Genomic DNA, 18,973 nt, shown 5'->3' with positions numbered 1-18,973 from the left:
CCAAAGCTCCAAAGGATCTTTCCACATTCGACAGAGATTCACCTGTACTTTCACACACACCATCTGCAGTGTCCATTGCTCTCAATGTGGTCTCCTCTACATTGGGGAGGCAGGCCGCTAACTTGTGGGCCATTTCAGAAAACATCTGTGGGACACAGGCACTAAACAACCCCAGTGACCCGTGGCCGAACACTTTAACTCCCCCTCCCACTCTGCCAAGGACATTCAAGTTCTGGGCCTCCTCTACCACCAAACTCTAATCACCTGACGCCTGGAGGAAGAACCTCATCTTCCACCTTGGGACCCTCCAACCACATGGGATCAATGTGGATTTCACCAGTTTCCTCATTACCCTACCCCCTCCTTATCCCAGATTCAACCTTCCAACTCGGCACTGCCCTCTTGAACTGTGTTACCTGTCCATTTTCCTTCCTACTTATCTGCTCCACCTTCACCCTCACCTTCATCTACCTATCACATTCTAAGCTACCTTCCCCCTAGCCCCACCCCTCCCATTTATCTCTCAGCCCCCTTGGGCCACAAGCCTCATTCCTGATGAAGGGTTTATACTCGAACTGTCAATTCTCCTGCTCCTTGGATGCTGCCTGACCAGCTGTGCTCTTCCAGCAGCACACTCTTCGACTCTGATCTCCAGCATCTGCAGTCCTCACTTTATCCTATGTATAGCGAATATTCCTGATTCCAGAATTCGATGGAGTGAGGCATTCAGAACAAAAGAATTACAGAGAAAACATTCCCGACAGCAGACAGGAAACAGAGCATTCTGGAAGACGTATTTTTGCTGCAATTTTGAGAGACTAAGTTTTAATTTATTGTTTTCTTATTTCTTGGATTTATATAAGTGGGACCTGTGTTATTGAAACAGCATACCAATAGAATTTAGTTCAGTTAGGGACTCGGTAGTACTTAGGGAAGTGAGTAATTCTGTTTGTTAGTAATTCTGTTAATTTGTTCGCTGTTAGGGTTAAATAAAACCTACAACTTACTTACTACTGATAAAATGAGTATCAGGGATTCCTTTCATTTAACAACTCCTTTATAACAGATTGGGGGGGGATGTGAGAGGTAGGTTATACCACTTGTCACACTTATTTTATTAGATTACGAGTGAAGTTAGCTTCTCTGATGTTTTGATTGTAATCATCAGAAGGCTGTAAACCTTCGCTTCATAACAGTATGCTCGTGCATTATTAGTCTAAGTCATGGAGGAAGCAATTGTTCAATTCTGTCAAGAATGGCAATTCAACATCAGAAAATTGAATCAAGAGCTTCCAGTCAAGAAAATCAACCATTGAGAGAGAAACAATGAGAGAACTACTCAAGCTGACAATGGACCATTTCCTCTACTACTGACAACTGCCTTTTTTTTGTGGGATAGCCAATGAGGCCAGATAGAGCTCGTAAGCCCACAGCCAATACTGATATCTCACTTCCACCTGGGGGTCAGTCACAAAAAGCATGATCCTTGATATAATCGCTAGTAAATAGATACTCCAGGTTTAAGGCAACTCAACTTTCAGCAACTAGTTAATCATAACTCTGTTACATTTCTGTACCTTACAAAATCAACAAATAAAAATGTTTTGCTTTTATCAGAAAAGTGATTATTTTGCGACATATCAACATTACTCCCACTTTATGATATGTGCCATTATTTAATTTTTTGAGAATTTCTTTCTGATATTGCTCAGGTGGGGGATATTAGTCATACAGTCATAGAGATGTACAGCATGGAAACAGCCGTCCATGCTGACCAGATATCCCAACCCAATCTAGTCCCACCTGCTAGCACCTGGCCCATATCCCTCCAAACCCTTCCTATTCATATACCCATCCAAATGCCTCTTAAATGTTGCAATTGTACCAGCCTCCACCACATCCTCTGGCAGCTCATTCCTTACATGTACCACCCTCTGCGTGAAAAAAAAATCAGAGATAATAAAAATACACTTCCCACGTTGAATAGCTACTGATCAAACATTCTTAGGTATTATCGAAGGCATATGAGCAACTGTACAGTATTCTGAACTAATCAAATGCATCAACCTTGTCAATGCAGCACACGCCAGTGAATTCTTGCACTTCTGACACCAGTAATCTTTGAATCTTTACAAAGTAAAATCATTAATTTACATTATTTTATGTAGCAGGATAATAATCTGAGGCAGTAGGGTTAAGACTATCAAGGCTTACAGATAAGGGACAGGACTTCATTGCATGAATCTCACACAGATCTCAAAGTTAAAGTACAGTGAGCTAATCTATTGTGACCAAGGGTCAAAGTAATATTAATGTGGCAATTAATGTTCTGCACTGTTATGCGCATACCTTCTCATTCATCCTGACTGAATCCTTATAAACATGCTTCTCATCTTTGGTCCAGTAACATTCAGTGGTTTAAGCCGAATATGAGTTACCTTGAGTGGAAAATTACAGATTGTTGTATGTGTTTGTTGCAGATTCAATTTCTGTTTAATTCAATCTCAGCAATACCTTTGAGAGGTTGATTATCTGGACATACACGCATCAGAGAAGTGAAAATTATGCATAATTCTAGTAACTATCCAGTTGTAAGTCCAGAGTGAACATCCAGTGATGGCAGAAATGGCATTCTCCAATAATAATGAACAAGGGTCAAAGAAACAATTTTAGATATTATCCTGTGCCAAAACAAATGAGTGCTGTGTTTGGATTATTTTGTAGAATTTGCCGCCTACAGAAGAATGCATGATGGTGCATGTAGCTCCATCATGTTCAAATAGTTTCCTATTTTCTTATCATTGTTTTGTATATTATATGCTTATTTTATTTTATGTATTTTATATGTGAAAGCTGAAAGGACTCAAAATAGACTGTATTTTTACCAAACGGCATTAAAAACAGTGGCTGCACAGTTTTTTTAACAACTGCTTTGATAAGTCACAATTCTAATGATAAATTATGTTAATACGTACCTGCATTACAAACTCCCTGCGACGTGGTAGACCTTTTTCAGATAACAGAAGATATTCTGGTTCTTTCTCCTTCTTTGCTTGTTGTATCTGGGCCAATCGACTGATGGGATTCATACCTTGTCCATATTCTGGACCCGTCTGTAACACAAACACTTCAATGAATCGAAGGTATACTACTTGTGAATTGTGGAAAGAAGGACTGAAGCAATGACTTACACAAATCTCCTAATCCTGTCACTGAAACTAACACACAACTACACCATAAATTAAATGTGCCTTCATTGATTCCTTGTCTGTATTGCACTCATGAATCCCAGACAGGGTTTCAGAATTGGTCATAATATTGAACCCACAATTAGAAGGTTCCTCTCCCTATCCTTCCTTCCTCCATCAGTGAATTCCTCTTTCCTATTTCTGCCTACATTTCTTCAATAATTTTATTTTCGTCCATCTCTGGTCTCTTTTGTACCTAACATTCCATTCAGTCTTCTAAGTCCTAAGATCTGTTGACAATATAAGATATGAGGAGAAAATGAGGACTACAGATGCTGGAGATCAGAGTCCAGAGTGGGGTGCTGGAAAAGCACAGCAGGTCAGGCAGCATCCAAGGAGCAGGAGAATTGCGTTTCGGGCAAGAGACCATCACTTGTGAGCCGAGGGGGTGGAGAGATAAATGAGAGGGGGGTGGAGGTGGGAGGAAGGTAGCTGAGAGGGCAAAAAGTAGACAGAACTGGGGGTAATGGTGATTGGTCGGAGAGGAGGGTGGAGCAAATAGGTGGGAAGGAAAATGGGCAGGTAGGACAGGTCATGAGGGTGGTGCCGAGTTGGAAGGTTGGAACTGGGATGAGGTGGGAGAAGGGGAAATGAGGAAACTTGTGAAATCGACATTGATGTCATATGGTTTAGATGGTCCCAAGGCGGACAATTTGGCATTCTTCCTCCAATGTGGATTTCACCAGACATGATCTTATGTTATTCTCATATAATGAAGCAGCGTGCCAATCTCCTCTATATTTTTGTATCCAATGCAAAAGCTGTTTTGAAATTTTAGGAATTTTTGCTTTTCACATTTCTAGCTATGTCTTCGTCTTTGTTGGATACATGGAACAGTCCATCTTCTGTAGTTACACTGGCACCATTCCCCACCTTTTCCTCTGCTACATTGATGACTGTATTGGCACCACCTCGTGCTCCCACGAGGAGGTCGAATAGTTCATCAACTTCACAAACACCTTCCATCCTGACCTCAAGTTCACCTGGACCATCTCGGACATCTCCCTCTCCTTCTTGGACCTCCCCATCTCCATTTCTGGTGACCGACTCAATGTGGTCATCTCCTTCAAAACCACGACTGCCATAGCTACTTGGATTACATCTCCTCCCATCTCTCCTCCTGTAAAAACATTATTCCTCACTCCCAATTCCTCCACCTCCACTGCATCTGTTCCCAGGAGGAGTAATTCCACTCCAGGACATCCCAGATGGCCTCCTTCTTCAAGGACTGCAATTTCCCCTCCCGCGTGGTCAACAATGCCCTCCAACACATCTCCGCCACTTCCCACACCTCCACCCTTGAACTCCACGCCTCCAATGGCAATAGGGATAGAAACACCTCGGTCCTCACATTCCACCCCATCTCCAGATAAAACGCATTATCCTTCACCATTTCCACCTACAATCAGACTCCACCACCAGAGATATTTCCCCTCCCCACCCCTATCAGCATTCTGCAGAGACCATTCCCTCTGCAACTTCTCATTAGGTTCACACTCCCCACCAACCCACCCTCACTCCCAGCACCTTCCCAGCAAGAGGTGTAAAACAGGCACCCACACCTCCCCTTTCACTTCCATCCAAGGCCCCAAAGGATCTTTTCACATTTGGCAGAGATTTTCCTACATATCCAAATACCTTATCTACTGCGTCCATTGTTCTCAATGTGGTCTCCTTTACATTTGGGAGACAGGACAGCAACTTGTGGAACGTTTCAGGGAACATCTATTGGACACAACAAACAACACCACTACCATGTGGCCGACCGGTTCAACTCCCCCTCCCATTCTGCCAAGGACATGCAAGTCCTGGGCCTCCCCCACTGCCAAATCCAAGCCACCCGACACCTGGAGGAAGAACACCTCATCTTCCACCTTGGGATCCTCCAACCACACGGCACCAATGTCAATTTCACCAGTTTCTTCATCCTCCCACCTCATCCCAGATTCAACCCTCCAACTCGACAGCACCCTCTTTAACTGTCCTACCTTGTCCATCTTCCTTCACACCTATCTGCTCCACCCTCCCCTCCAACCTATCATCATTACCCGCCACCCCCCCCCCCCCCCCACCACCTCCATCTATCCCTCAGCCTCCCAGCTACCTTCCCCCAGCCCCCAACATTCCTGATGAAGGGCTTATGCCCGAAATATCGATTCTCCTGCTCCTCGGACATTGCCTGATATGCTATGCTTTTTCTGCTCCATATTGTTTGACTTTGCATTTGCCAATTTACTAATCTATCAAATGAATCTGATACTTTGAGTTTCTCTGATGGAGGGATTATTATCAGTGAATTTTGTTACATTGGCTGAGCATTGTAGGTACTTGTTGATTATTTTCTTGATTTGTAAGTTGATTGCTAGAACTTTGTTCTCCCTATACTGCACTCCATTTTGTTGTTTTGTTGTATTATTTGTTGATTAAATTTGTTGTTCAACTCTTGTTGCTCTAAATATTGTTGTTGTAGTACTTAGCCTGAAAGCTGTTAAACTTTCTGCTGTTTTAAATGCTGTTTCAACATAAAGATCAGTTTTCCTTTAACAATATAGTGTCTTCAAAGAGTTGAATGAAGTGACTCATTTTCCAAGATGGTTGATAGACTAACCAACAATCTGTGACCTTCTCAAAATGGTTTTAATCAATATGATTCAAATTTTTGATTTACAGAGATGGCTGCTGTGATGTTGTTCACACATTTTTTTGTGTCTGAGGTAGTTTCATACAGAATACAACACCACATGATCAGAATCATGCTCCTTTTCTTTGTTTCTGATGCTTCTTCTTTATAAACCTGATAAAATGTTGTCGTTACTAAATGTAACTTGATATTCTGTCCAACGAATCAATACAGTAAAAATTTAACTAACTTCACTGTGAGGGCTCTGAAACTTTAAATTCCAAGTCGGTCTCATTCTCAATTTTTTTTCAATCAATTGATGTATTTTAACTTGGTGAATAAATCTTCCATTGAATAAATAGTCTTAAGTTCTTAAATAACTGCCAAAAATGTAACTCTTCTTCTCAGCCTAGTTTTTCAGGATTTTACTCTAAGGGATTGAATCTGCTCTCTCCATGGGTACTCTGGGTACACTTCCTCTTGTACACTTCCTCTTGTTATGGGCAATCCTGCCCTTCAGATAGAGAAATAAAAAAGGTTGTTAGTGATCACAATGGGTGTATTAGCATGTACAGCCATGCTAGGTCCTGAGACTTTCCCACTCGGCGATTATGAAATGCACTGGTGGAAGACTGACAACATGAGGGGCGTCAGCCCTTCTGAACATTTATTCCATGTGCTTCTAAGGTTTGCAGGTGATCATCATCACCTGTGCACTGGCACATTTACACTGAGTCTAACCCAGTGAGTGTCAGTTTGCATTAGAAGACTGGCACCACTTAGCCTTACAAAGCACAGAAGATTTTTCATCCTCTTCCTGCAGTAGATGTAGGTCTTTTTGTGCACGTCACCGGTGCTGAACTATGCTGCAACAATGGTCCAGGCCTAAAGGGAGGTCATCCTGCTGCCATGATGGGGGAAGAGGACTTCCCTGCTTTTGTGTTTAAGCAAAACCAGAATCCCTAGTGAGCTGTCATTGATACTGCAGGACAGTTATTAGCTAGTTGGGACAAGTCCAGAGTGATGGGACAAACGTCAAAGCTGAGTGATGCTTCAGGCTTACAATGACTTAAAGGATATCTGGGTGGTCTTCAAAAATCATGTCCAGGTCTTCAACCCAGATTTTCCGGTGGGGTCAAGATCTTCCTGCATGCCCCATAAGATTTACTGTTCAACTCCTGTATCAGCTCACCTACAAAAGGAGTGAGACAAAATATGCACTGCTATGTAAGGAAACCTGGACCAAGCCTGAGTGGAACTGATGATCTCTAGCAAGATTGACCCATAGAGTTCATTACGGAAGATTCTGCCCTTAAGATTTTGGGGCAGTGGAATACATTATCAGTGTTAGCAAAGGAAGCAGAAACCATGTCAACTTTTTAGACTAAATTGACTTAAAGTGGTTGAAGGGTGCATGGGTTTAGAACTAGAGGTCGTGTGAAGGATAAACATCAACACACAGTTTGAATCAAATGGCTTGTTTACATATTGTAACTCTTATATAGGCAATTCTACATCATTTTTAATTGAATAGTTAAGTTTATTGCAATTTGAGAAGCACAACTAGCTGGATCGTTGTTGTAAAGACGAAGGAGTTGAGAGGCATGAAACTGATAAACTATAAATCTAATCACATCTTTAAGATATGATTTGGAGATGCCAGTGTTGGACAGGGGTGTACAAAGTTAAAAATCACACAAGTCAAGGAGCAGTGCTCCGAAAGCGAGTGTGCTTCCAATTAAACCTGTTGGACTATAACCTGGTGTTGTGTGATTTTTATCTTTAAGGTAGTCTCCCTTGTAAGTGTGGACACATAAGAAAAAATATTTCCTATTCTTATTCAGAGCAGAAAAAGCTGACTGGAAGTCCACACTTGACCATCAAATGTCCTCCAATATCAGAAACACACAGCAAAACATTAAAGAAACAGAGGGAAGTTTACTCTTTTTTTTTAACATGCACTCTTTTTCTGGAAAAGCATAAATTGCTTTAACACTATCACTAACCTTCAGTATAGATTTGGGTCGCTTTTTATAATGAGTTTTCGGTTTTTCAATCACTGGCAGGGGAGGAAGTTTCTTTAGCTCTTGAAGGACAGTTACGGCTGCTCGTTTTTTGGAAAGTTTTTTACTATTTCCTTCTCCTTCTGCTGTAAACTCGCCAACTGCAACACGGGTGACAAAGCTCTTCATGTGTGGAGGACCACTTTCTCTAGTTACCTGTCGCAAAGGGAAAATGTCAATGAAAATGTTGTATATCTCTCAGCAAGTTTCTTCCCTTTTTTCCCTCCAGCGGTACTATAGACTCTTGCTGTATTTACTTCTACCTCTGAAAATGGATGGAGAAAATGCTTGTTAGTCAGTATGTAAAAAATGAATCTCAAAACTGAATGGACATATTTCAATAAAACTTGAAATACAGATAGAGTATGTTCCAAGAAAGAATGGGTTAGTTTTGTGGTGAAGATGTGAATCCAGAACCTGAAATTTGTAAAGGTTAATTAACTTTGGGAGATTGAGTGAATTGATTTCCTTAAGAATGGTGTGGATTGTCTCAGTTGCTGTGATGCAATTTGTCACAGTCTTCAAAACATGAGCAGTTTATAGAACAGGTTGTTGTATGTTTAGGGACCTTAAGTCTCCCTCTGAAATAGAATCTCTTCATAAAAAGTTTTTTTTTTCAGTTTTATAGTTACAGAGCATCAACCATGCATAGAAAAGTCTCAAAAAAAGTGACAATTGTAATTACCTTGATTCAACACAGTGTTATGAAACAGGGTAAACTCTCTGCTTAATTTAAACCAGCAACACAGTAAAGATTTATCCCATGCAGTAATTTGTGAAAATTCGAGAGGCCAAGAACTATTTAACAACAAAAATTAACAACTTTATTTCTTTAAGTATAAGAGAGAATAATTAACTAACAACTAATTACAACTCCTTCCTCTAACCTATCTTTTACCTTCCCTTCTACAATACTGGTCCGATAAAACCCCGCAATTAAAATTTACCAAAAATTCAAGTTTTCAAAACCAGCCAGATGTGAAATCTTCTCTTCATATCTTCCCCTGTCTTCTTTTTTTCTACTTAGGGGTTTCTGTTTCACAGGTTGCTGATCAATAAAGATACCTTTAAGAGAGCTATTTTTCTGGCAGTCTCTACATGCTAGTGGTGTGGCAGTTCTCCTCCCCCCCTGTTCAGTTTTCCCTGGTCTTATACCCTCAAAGCATTGGATTGTGTCATTAGCTTTTAAGATTGTCAATATACTAAATTCGAACTTGATTCGAGTTTGTTTTTTGGGGGGGTATAAGTTAAACTTATTGGCCTAATTCAAATCTGTTTTTGTCCCCAGGCAGCCAGCTAACCTAGCTACCTAGTTGGACCACATGTTACATTCAAAACACTTAGCGCTGTTAGGTAGTTCTGCTAGCTTTTAACTCTCTTAAAGGTACAGTACACCCACATCTTCATAACAACAGTGAGATGGAGGAATGCATTCCACTGTGTGCCCTCCTCACTTGTTTTAACAGAGGTCTGAACAATGACGGGGAGGGGTAATGTGCTTGTCGTGATCCTTCACTCCAAGTACTGATGTCACAAATTCATCAAAAGTAAATGTCAGCCCTTCCTGACCTGACAAAGTGGCTGCAGAGAGATTTTATCTGAAATTCCTCTGTCTCCCATACACTGACCATCCTGAGAAATACAGTCTCACAAAATTTGTGAAAGCCAGAAAAACCTACGAGTTCTACAAGTTCTACTTGTGGAAGGTACATGGTGTCCACACCAAACCCCGAAATTAGAATTTCTGACAATCAAAATTAGGATGTGGTAGTTCATGATACTGACTGAGCAGTCAGGACTGAGGTTCCTGGCTGATAACTTTCTTGCACAAATTTAGTCCAAAAGAAGATTATAATCGCTGGAAACAATAATTTAACTCTTATTTTATATGCTATATTTCTATCTTGTTCCAGTTTCCCCTTTTCTATATCTATTATCACAAATATATTTTAAAAATATTTCATCCAAAAATGCAAATATCCAAATTAGGAGCAGGACTATGCAGTTGGTATGCCTAATACCAGCATATATCTGTTCTTACTTTCAGTAACATCATGGTTGATTTGATTGTGGCCTCAACTTCATATTGTCTCCTATTGTTAATAATTTTGACTCCCTTATTAATCAAGAATCTAGCTACCTCCACCTTAAAAATATCAATACTTTTTCCTCCGCTGTGGCAAAGAGTTTAAATAACTTTATAATACTCAGATAATCTCTTCTCATCCTACCTTAAATGGAACACTCTGTTTGTAAATGATGTCTCCTAGTTTTAATTGTTCCCACATGGGTAAACATCTTCTCAGTATCCTCCCTGTCAAGGCCTCTCATAATCGTATATGTCTCAATGAGATGCTTCTTAATTCTTCTAAACTGACAGAAACAGGCGCAGCATGTTCAAAACTTCCTTATAAGATAACCCCTCCATCCTAGGAATCAGTACAATCAAGCATCCCTGAACTGTTTCTAATGCATTTATTGTATTCCTTAAATAAGGAAACATATTGTATGCAGTATCCCGGATGTAGTATCACCAATACCCTGTAGCAAAACATCCTTACTTTAATATTCTACTACCCATTCACTCTCCCTTTACTTACTAAATATATTGCTGAATTCACCTATGTGACAGTTTGTTTACCTGCAGTGTTCAAATTATGATTTTTCAGAGAAGGATTTTAAAATAAAAATGATCACCTAGGTTAATTGTTCATATGTTAGTTGGGTCTTTCATCATTCACTAAAGGTTCATTACAGTAGTCAAATTATATCTTTATATTGGACATGTGAAGCAAAATTCATTGCCATATATCCACTACATACAATTCAATGTTAATGTATACAAACCTATTCCAGCAAAGATTTGTGATTCATTATTTAACAAACTTGTTTGTGCTTTTTCATTTCAAAGTTTGGACAATTTGATGCTGACCTCGTATTTACAGAAATTGGTTTCAGAATGACACCTTCACTTAATTAGTGTCAGATGTGTTCTCATGTTTCATTTTATATTTTGAAAAAAACCAACATAAGGATATGAAATTTATGATCATCGATGTTCTAAAAAGTAATTATAGTGAAGTAACACAATAATCCGAGTACTGACTGCTATTCTAATTTCATTCATACCTCCACAGATTTACTTCCAGAAAAGATAGCAAACTTGTGAATTTGTGTTCCAGCAGTAAATTGATAAAGCTTGCATTATAGGTAACCTTCCAAAGTTTATGTCAAAAATGTATGCTGATGTGATCAAATGACTGTGATAAGCCAAATGCTGTGAAATGCTTTAAATCAGAAACAGAGGCATGTTTGAAAAAGCAACATTAAAACTAAAGAAGCCACGCAAGTTCACTGACTATTTAAAACAAATGGTTCTCCCAACCGGCTAAATAACCAGTTCAAATGAAATTGTAGAAATTACGTTGTGGCACATCTGCTCAATCAAATACAATAGGTTGCAAGTAGCAATATCTAAGTCTCAGATCATAAAGCACAACATTGAATCTGCATTGTTCTATGGACAATAAATTGCCCATTGTATAAGTCTGGGAATAAGCATAAGTAGAACACTGGGAAACCATCATTGAAATGCTGGGAAAGGCTTGCAAAAATATAAGCAACTTAAAGATTCAAGGGCCTGTAGAATTAAGACTGAACAGTGAAAAATCTGGAAAGCTGAGAGGAAACTGGGGGAGATTGTTGAGTCTGTGAGTAAAGGATACAACAATTATGCACTGAGACATTAAGAACAGAGGGAAGATAGACGCCATAAAAAATTACAGATGTCAGTACAGAAGACGTGTGTTTTTGCAAAGTTCAAAATAATTTGTTAAGAGTTAGTGGTCTATTAGAAAAACTTTGATATCATCGTGAAAAGGGTGTCGTTCCACTAATCTGTTGGCTTTCTCACCCAGTATGCTGTAGATCTGTTCAAATCATATCTCAGTTGGAGTGCAACATATTTAAGGCCTCAAGAAGAACCTTTGTACAGATCATAGTCCTACAGGGAGAATCCCTCCTCCAACATTTCCAACATTTTCAAAATATTCCCAATGCTTTCAACAACAGTGAGCATACTCCAAAAGCATTTGATTAGCTGCAGAGCGTTTTGAGATGCCTGGGTAGGGCTGAACATGAAAGGTGCTGTATTAATTCAAGTACATTTTTCTTCTTTCTTTTAACAAATATAAATTACAGAGTTAGAAATACTGTTAAGATGTGTTATCTGAATTATTAATATTTGATATAATATGCATATATCTCAAACTGATTGTAAACAACACTTTCCAATGCCAAGGACACTGGTTACAAGTGATCGGAAGAAAACCACGAAAAGACTTTGAAAAAAGAAAACGTTTTAAATCCAGCAAATGACTGAAGACTTCAACTGACCAGATACCGAACTGAAGATTGTCACAGTCAGCAGTCACATAATATCATTATTGTCAACAAAAAAAAACTGTCAGAAAGTCACTTAATTTCCTTAAGATACAGGAGCAGAATTAGGCCATTCAGCCCATTAAGTCTGCTCTGCCATTTAATCACAGCTGATAGGTTTCTCAACATTACTCTCCTGCCTTCTCCCCATAATCCTTGATCAGTTTACTAATCAAGAACCTATCTATCATAAATAATTGATTCAAAGTATTTTTCCTTTGTGCCCATATCTTCAAAATATGATATTTCTGCAAAATTGTCTATCTTGTTCTGAATAAGCATCATATCGGACTCAAAATGCAATCTCTGTTTCCTTCTCCACTGATGCTGAATTCCTGCAGCACTTTGTTTTTATTTCAGACTTTTTGCATTTTGCTCTCATATGTCAATCTTGTCTGTTTTTTCCATCCTATGAGTGAATGAACATATGCATAATTAGATTCAAGCAGTGGTGTAGTTTAAGTTTCTGTATAATAATTAATAATCTATTTTGCCACGTCAGAAGATTTCAAGGACTTGAACAAACAACAATAAACGTTACTATACAAAACTATAGCATCAAGTTACAATATATATAAAACTTACATTCCAAATCCAGAATAAATGTAAGGTAAATATAGGTCTCACAATCTGGTGATTAGGGGGAATGTGTATTTTTACACCTCTCTTGGTTGCTTGCAACAAATATTTTAGCTATCTATTCGTGCATCAATTATCACACCTCACTTAAAACACAATTCATTAGAAAACAAAGGAGTTATTTGCAAAAGGTTTTCTTGAATGAAACAAAAGGAATTTTATCATTTACTAACCTTGTGATAATAAAACATCAACAATTTTGAGAAGATTTGTAGCTCAAGTTGAGGTTCTGGATGTAGGTTTGTTCGCTGAGTTTGAAGGTTCACTTTCAGACGTTTCATCACAATACTAGGTAACATCTTCAGTGAGCCTCTGGACAAAGCGCTGCTTATGATTCCTGCTTTCTATTTATATGTTTGGGTTTCTGACAACACTGATAACACAGAAGATTGGATAAAAAAACTTATCGTACTGACCCTTAACAGACACTGAAAAAGCCGTCTTAGTAAGAGGATTAAATGACAACTTCTAGGATGTGGACAAGAAAGATTTCTTAGCAGCATTAGAAACAACACTGAAAGACAACCAACTCAAAGAAAAAGCCCAGCAAACTATCAGACAGGCAGTCGCACCAACACTAAGCAGAAAAAAGGAAGGAAACACACTCAACACAAAAGCAAGGAAAGCACGAGAAAGACTAAAAAAAAATTTTAAAAATTGCTATCCCACCTGCAGACAAAGGATGCTTGACAGCCATTTTAAATCAAAGAGACTACATTGAAAAAGCAAACACACTTTTTGCAGATACCAACACTTACCAACAAGTCGTGACAGACCCGACCCCACAACTAGAGAACCGAATCACAGCCCTACTCAAACAACTTCAGAAATCTGGAGAAATATATAAGACTGACTTCCAAAAAATGAAACCTTCAGATCCAACACACCACGCTTCTATGGATTACACAAAATTCACAAACCAGAAGCCCCCCCTCAGACCCATAGTCTTGCTACCTGGAACACCAACATACAGATTGACAAATGAGCTACACCAAAGACTAAAACGCTTAGTAGAAGACTCACACCACTCCACTTGCTCCACCCAAGAATTCCTGAAGACAATCAAAGACATTAAGACAGAAGAGGATGAAAATCAAGGTCACCTTTGATGTAACAGCCCTGTTTGCATTAATCAACACCAACCTGGCCAAGGAAACACTGACTACACTATTAGAAGAAGCAAAAACACATACACCAAACAGCACCAACATCATCAGCAAGGCCAATATCGTCAAGCTAGTGGAACTATGCCTGACCGACTTCGCCGTCAACAACAAAACATACAGACAAACCAATGGAACACCCACAGGATCTCCGATATCAGGATTCTTAGTAGAGACAGTAATGCAGAGACTCGAATAAACAGCTCTGCCAACCATCCAACCCAAACTTTGGGTCTGCTACGTGTATGACACCTTTGTCATCACTAAAACAAACAAATTAGAGGAAACCTTCAAGACCATCAATAATATCCTTACTGGCATAAAATTAATTAAAGAGGAGGAAAACAACAACAAACTGCCATTCCTAAATGTCACAGTAGAGTGAACAGCCAATGGGGAACTTCAAACCAGCGTCTACAGGAAAACAACACATACAGACCAATTATTGAACTACAAAAGCAATCATCCCAACACCCACAAACGAAGCTGCATCAAAACATTATTTCAATGAGCCAACACACACTGCAGCACAGAGGAACTGCGCAGAGCAGAGGAAAATCACCTATACAGTGTATTCAAAAAGAATGGGTACCCAATGAACACAGTCCACTAATTTCTCAGCAACAAACTCAAACAAGCATACAAAACTCATCAGAAACCCTAGCTACTCTCCCCTACATCAAAAACATCTTGGAAATGACTGCCAGACTACTCAGACCCCTTGGCATCATGGTAGCCCACAGACCCACCAACACACTCAACAGCAGCTAATGAACTTGAAAGAGCCTATACAGACAACAAGAAAAACTAATGTCATTTACGAAATACTGTACAAGAACTGTAACAAACATTGGGCAAACAGGCAGAAAACTAGCCACCAGGATACATGAATGTCAGCTAGCCACAAAACGACATGACCCTCTCTCACTTGTATCCTTACATACAGATAGGGAAGGACACCATTTTGAGTGGGACAACACGTCCATCCTAGGACAAGCCAAACAGAGACACGCACAAGAATTCCTAGAAGCATGGCATTCCAACTAGAGCTCTATCAACAAACCATTGACTTGGACCCCATTTACCACCCCCTGAGAAAAAGAACAGGAAATGACATCACTATAGGAAATAACATCACCACAGGAAATGGCATCACCAACCCAAAGAAACTAAAACATAAATAGAAAGCAGGAATCATCAGCGGTGCTTTGTCCAGAGGCTCACTGAAGATGTTACCTAGTATGGTGATGAACCATCTGAAAATGAACCTTCCAGCTCAGCGAACAAACCTACATCCAATAAAACATCAAACTCTTAATAATAAATTTAAAATGGATAGTGTTTGATATTGACTGGGAAATAAAGGTTCTGCAGTTACACAGGTCTCTTGTCACAGATCACTTTCTTTTCTCTGCGCTGCTCTCAAAAGCAGCTGGTGGAACATAGTTCTATGTGTACCTTGGAGTCTATTTCCAATGTCTTTCCAAGCTGGCTAACTGAAAGGTGAACCTTTTGTCTCAAAATACATAAAATTATCAAAAATATCAGGGAAACAGGAGACACAAAATTCTTGATTCTCATTCAATTGCCCAGTTTTAATATCTTTCCATAAAATGGCAATCTCAATTACCTGCTCCTTGCCTGTTCCTGAGCCCCAAGTCATTCAAATTAAGTTACCTTCTCAAGAGCAGAGCCAACAGCAGCATGTTTCCCTCATGGAAACCAATTCTAACTCTCTCTCTCTTTAACTGCTTTACAAATTCCAACTAACTCTAACCTTTGAACTGACGGTTCAGACACCAACCAATTGTTTTAGCAAACCATTAAAAACCTCACAAGTCCTGCCTCTATTCCTGAACAAAGTCAAATGTAACTGATATCAGCACACCACGTTCTCTGAATGTTACAATTTTCAGTTTGCTGACTTACTTAGTACAAAATAGATACAAAAAATTGAATATCACAGATTCAAATTGGAAAAGCAAATCAGAAATAGCAACAGTAGCCTAAAAATGAAGTTAAAAATCACACAACACCAGGTTATAGTCCAACAGGTTTGATTGGAAGCACACTAGCTTTCGGAGCGTTGCTCCTTCATCAAGTGGTAGTGGAGGACTCAATCCTAACACAGAATTTATAGCAAATATTTAGTGTGATGTAACTGAAATGATACATTGAAAAATTGATTGTCTGTTAAGCCTTTCATCTGTTAGAATACTGTGATAGTTTCACTTCTTTCATGTGTACCCCCCTTGTTCAAGAAAGGATCAAGGCAAAAGATGGAAAATTATAGGCCAATCAGCTTAACCTCGGTTGTTGGTAAAATTCTAGAATCCATCATTAAGGATGAGGTTTCTAAATTCTTGGAAGAGCAGAGTCTGATTAGAACAAGTCAACATGGATTTAGTAAAGGGAGGTCATGCCTGACAAACCTGTTGGAATTTTTTGAAGAGGTAACAAGTAGGTTAGACCAGGGGAACCCAGTGGATGTGGTCTATCTGGACTTTCAAAAGGCCTTTGATAAGGTGCCACACGGGAGACTGCTGAGCAAGGTGAGGGCCCATGGTGTTCGAGGTGAGCTGCTGGGATGGATTGAGGATTGGCTATCTAACAGAAGGCAGAGAGTTGGGATAAAAGGTTCTTTTTCAGAATGGCAGCCGGTGACGAGCGGTGTCCCGCAGGGTTCGGTGCTGGGGCCACAGCTGTTCGCATTATATATTAATGATTTGGATGAGGGAACCGGGGGAATTCTAGCGAAGTTTGCCGATGATACAAAGTTGGGTAGACAGGCAGGTAGTACTGAGGAAGTGGGGAGGCTACAGAAGGATCTAGACAGGTTGGGAGAGTGGTCCAGGAAATGGCTGATGGAATTTAACGTGAGCAAGTGCGAGGTCTTGCACTTTGGCAAAAAGAATATAGGAATGGACTACTTTCTAAATGGTGAGAAACTTAATAAAGCCAAAGCACAAAGGGATCTGGGAGTGCTAGTCGAGGATTCTCTAAAGGTAAACATGCAGGTTGAGTCTGTGATTAAGAAAGCGAATGCAATGTTGTCTCTTATCTCAAGAGGGTTGGAATATAAAAGCAGAGATGTACTACTAAGACTTTATAAAGCTCTGGTTAGGCCCCATTTGGAGTACTGTGTCCAGTTTTGGTCCCCACACCTCAGGAAGGACATACTGGCACTGGAACGTGTCCAGCGGAGATTCACACGGATGATCCCTGGAATGACAGGTCTAGCATATGAGGAACGGCTGAGGATACTGGGATTGTATTCGTTGGAGTTTAGAAGATTAAGGGGAGATCTAATAGAGACGTACAAAATAATACATGGCTTTGAAAAGGTGGATGCTAGAAAATTGTTTCTGTTAGGCGAGGAGACTAGGACCAGTGGACACAGCCTTAGAATTAGAGGGGGTCATTTCAGAACGGAAATGCAGAGACATTTCTTCAGCCAGAGAATGGTGGGCCTGTGGAATTCACTGCCACGGAGTGCAGTGGAAGCCGGGACGCTAAATGTCTTCAAGGCCGAGATTGATAGGTTCTTGTTGTCTAGAGGAATTAAGGGCTACGGGGAGAACGCTGGCAAGTGGAGCTGAAATGCGCATCAGCCATGATTGAATGGCGGAGTGGACTCGATGGGCCGAATGGCCTTACTTCCACTCCTATGTCTTATGGTCTTATGGTACCGAACTTAGCTATTAGCCTCTGATCGGCCACTTTTCTCTGCTGCCTGAAGTCTGCCTTGGAGGACTGTGGCTGAGCAGAGGCTGATAGCTAAGTTCGGTATCCATAGGGAGGGCCTCAACGGGGACCTTGGGTTCATGTCACATTACAGATGACCACCATTGCACTATACACACACACAGATACTCCTACACACACACACTCACACACCACAGGCACTCCTATACACACATATACACAGACGCGCACACAGACACCCACACACATCCTTACAGACACACACACTCCCACATGCACCCCCCTCACAGACTTAAGACACTCTGCACTCACACACACACATGCACACATATATTTTGTGGAGTGAATTTGTACTTTCAGGGTTACATTGTATTTTGCTCAAAAACTGCATGCATTCATATAGAACTCTGAGCTCAAAAACTGTATGAATTCATGTAAAACTCCGTTATCTCACTTTTTAGATTAGAATCAATCTAAGCATCATGGCATAGACAGAGAACACAAGGGGCCAACACCTTCAACATATTGTCTAGCTATCACCATTGCATTGTCACCGAGAATGCAACTTTTTAAAAAATGGTTTTGTGATTTGCACATGAAAGAAGTGAAACTATCACGGCATTCTAACAGATGAAAGGCATAACAGACAATCAATTTTTCAATGTATAATTTCAGTTACATCACACTGTAAATTTTTGCTAAAAATTCTGTGTGTTAGGATTGAGCCCTCCACTACCATCTGATGAAGGAGCGTCGCTCCGAAAGCTAGTGCTTCCAATCAAACCTGTTGGACTATAACCTGGTATTTGTGATTTTTAACTTTGTACATCCTAGTCCAACACCGGCATCTCCAAATCATGACTAAAAATGAAGGAGCGACTAGGTTAAAAAATAGCACAAGACTATATGTATAAGGAGCAGAAGCAGAACACATTAAAAGACAAAGCATCCCAAGGCCAATGGATCACAACAAGGCGACATAGTCCAGCCTTATCCAGTTGTGAATGATGGGGAACAACTAAAAAACTAAGACAAAGGGGTTTCATGAACATCCTCATTATCAAACAAGGAATGCAAGTCCAACAACACTCAAGA

At 39.9% G+C, this 18,973-nt stretch overlaps 1 protein-coding gene across 3 annotated transcripts in view; it reads right to left on the bottom strand.

Annotated features, from left to right (window-relative positions):
* The window catches only part of stau2 (staufen double-stranded RNA binding protein 2), a 364,821-nt gene that overhangs the window by 174,902 nt on the left and 170,946 nt on the right, over nt 1-18,973 (bottom strand). For all 3 annotated transcript variants that reach the window (XR_011960736.1, XM_072571389.1, XM_072571390.1), the window contains exons 8-9: nt 7,875-8,087; nt 2,976-3,113 (exon numbers count right to left, since the gene is read on the bottom strand). Coding sequence is in view for 2 of the 3 variants with exons in the window: in XM_072571389.1 (XP_072427490.1) it covers nt 2,976-3,113; nt 7,875-8,087 (351 nt within the window). In the remaining variant the exon portion in view is untranslated. The remainder of the gene's footprint in view (nt 1-2,975; nt 3,114-7,874; nt 8,088-18,973) is intronic.

Source organism: Chiloscyllium punctatum, chromosome 5, assembly GCF_047496795.1.
Source record: "Chiloscyllium punctatum isolate Juve2018m chromosome 5, sChiPun1.3, whole genome shotgun sequence".
Lineage (NCBI taxonomy): Eukaryota > Metazoa > Chordata > Chondrichthyes > Orectolobiformes > Hemiscylliidae > Chiloscyllium > Chiloscyllium punctatum.
The sequence above is the reverse complement of the archived record's forward strand: the minus strand, read 5'-3'. Positions and strand labels throughout refer to the sequence as shown.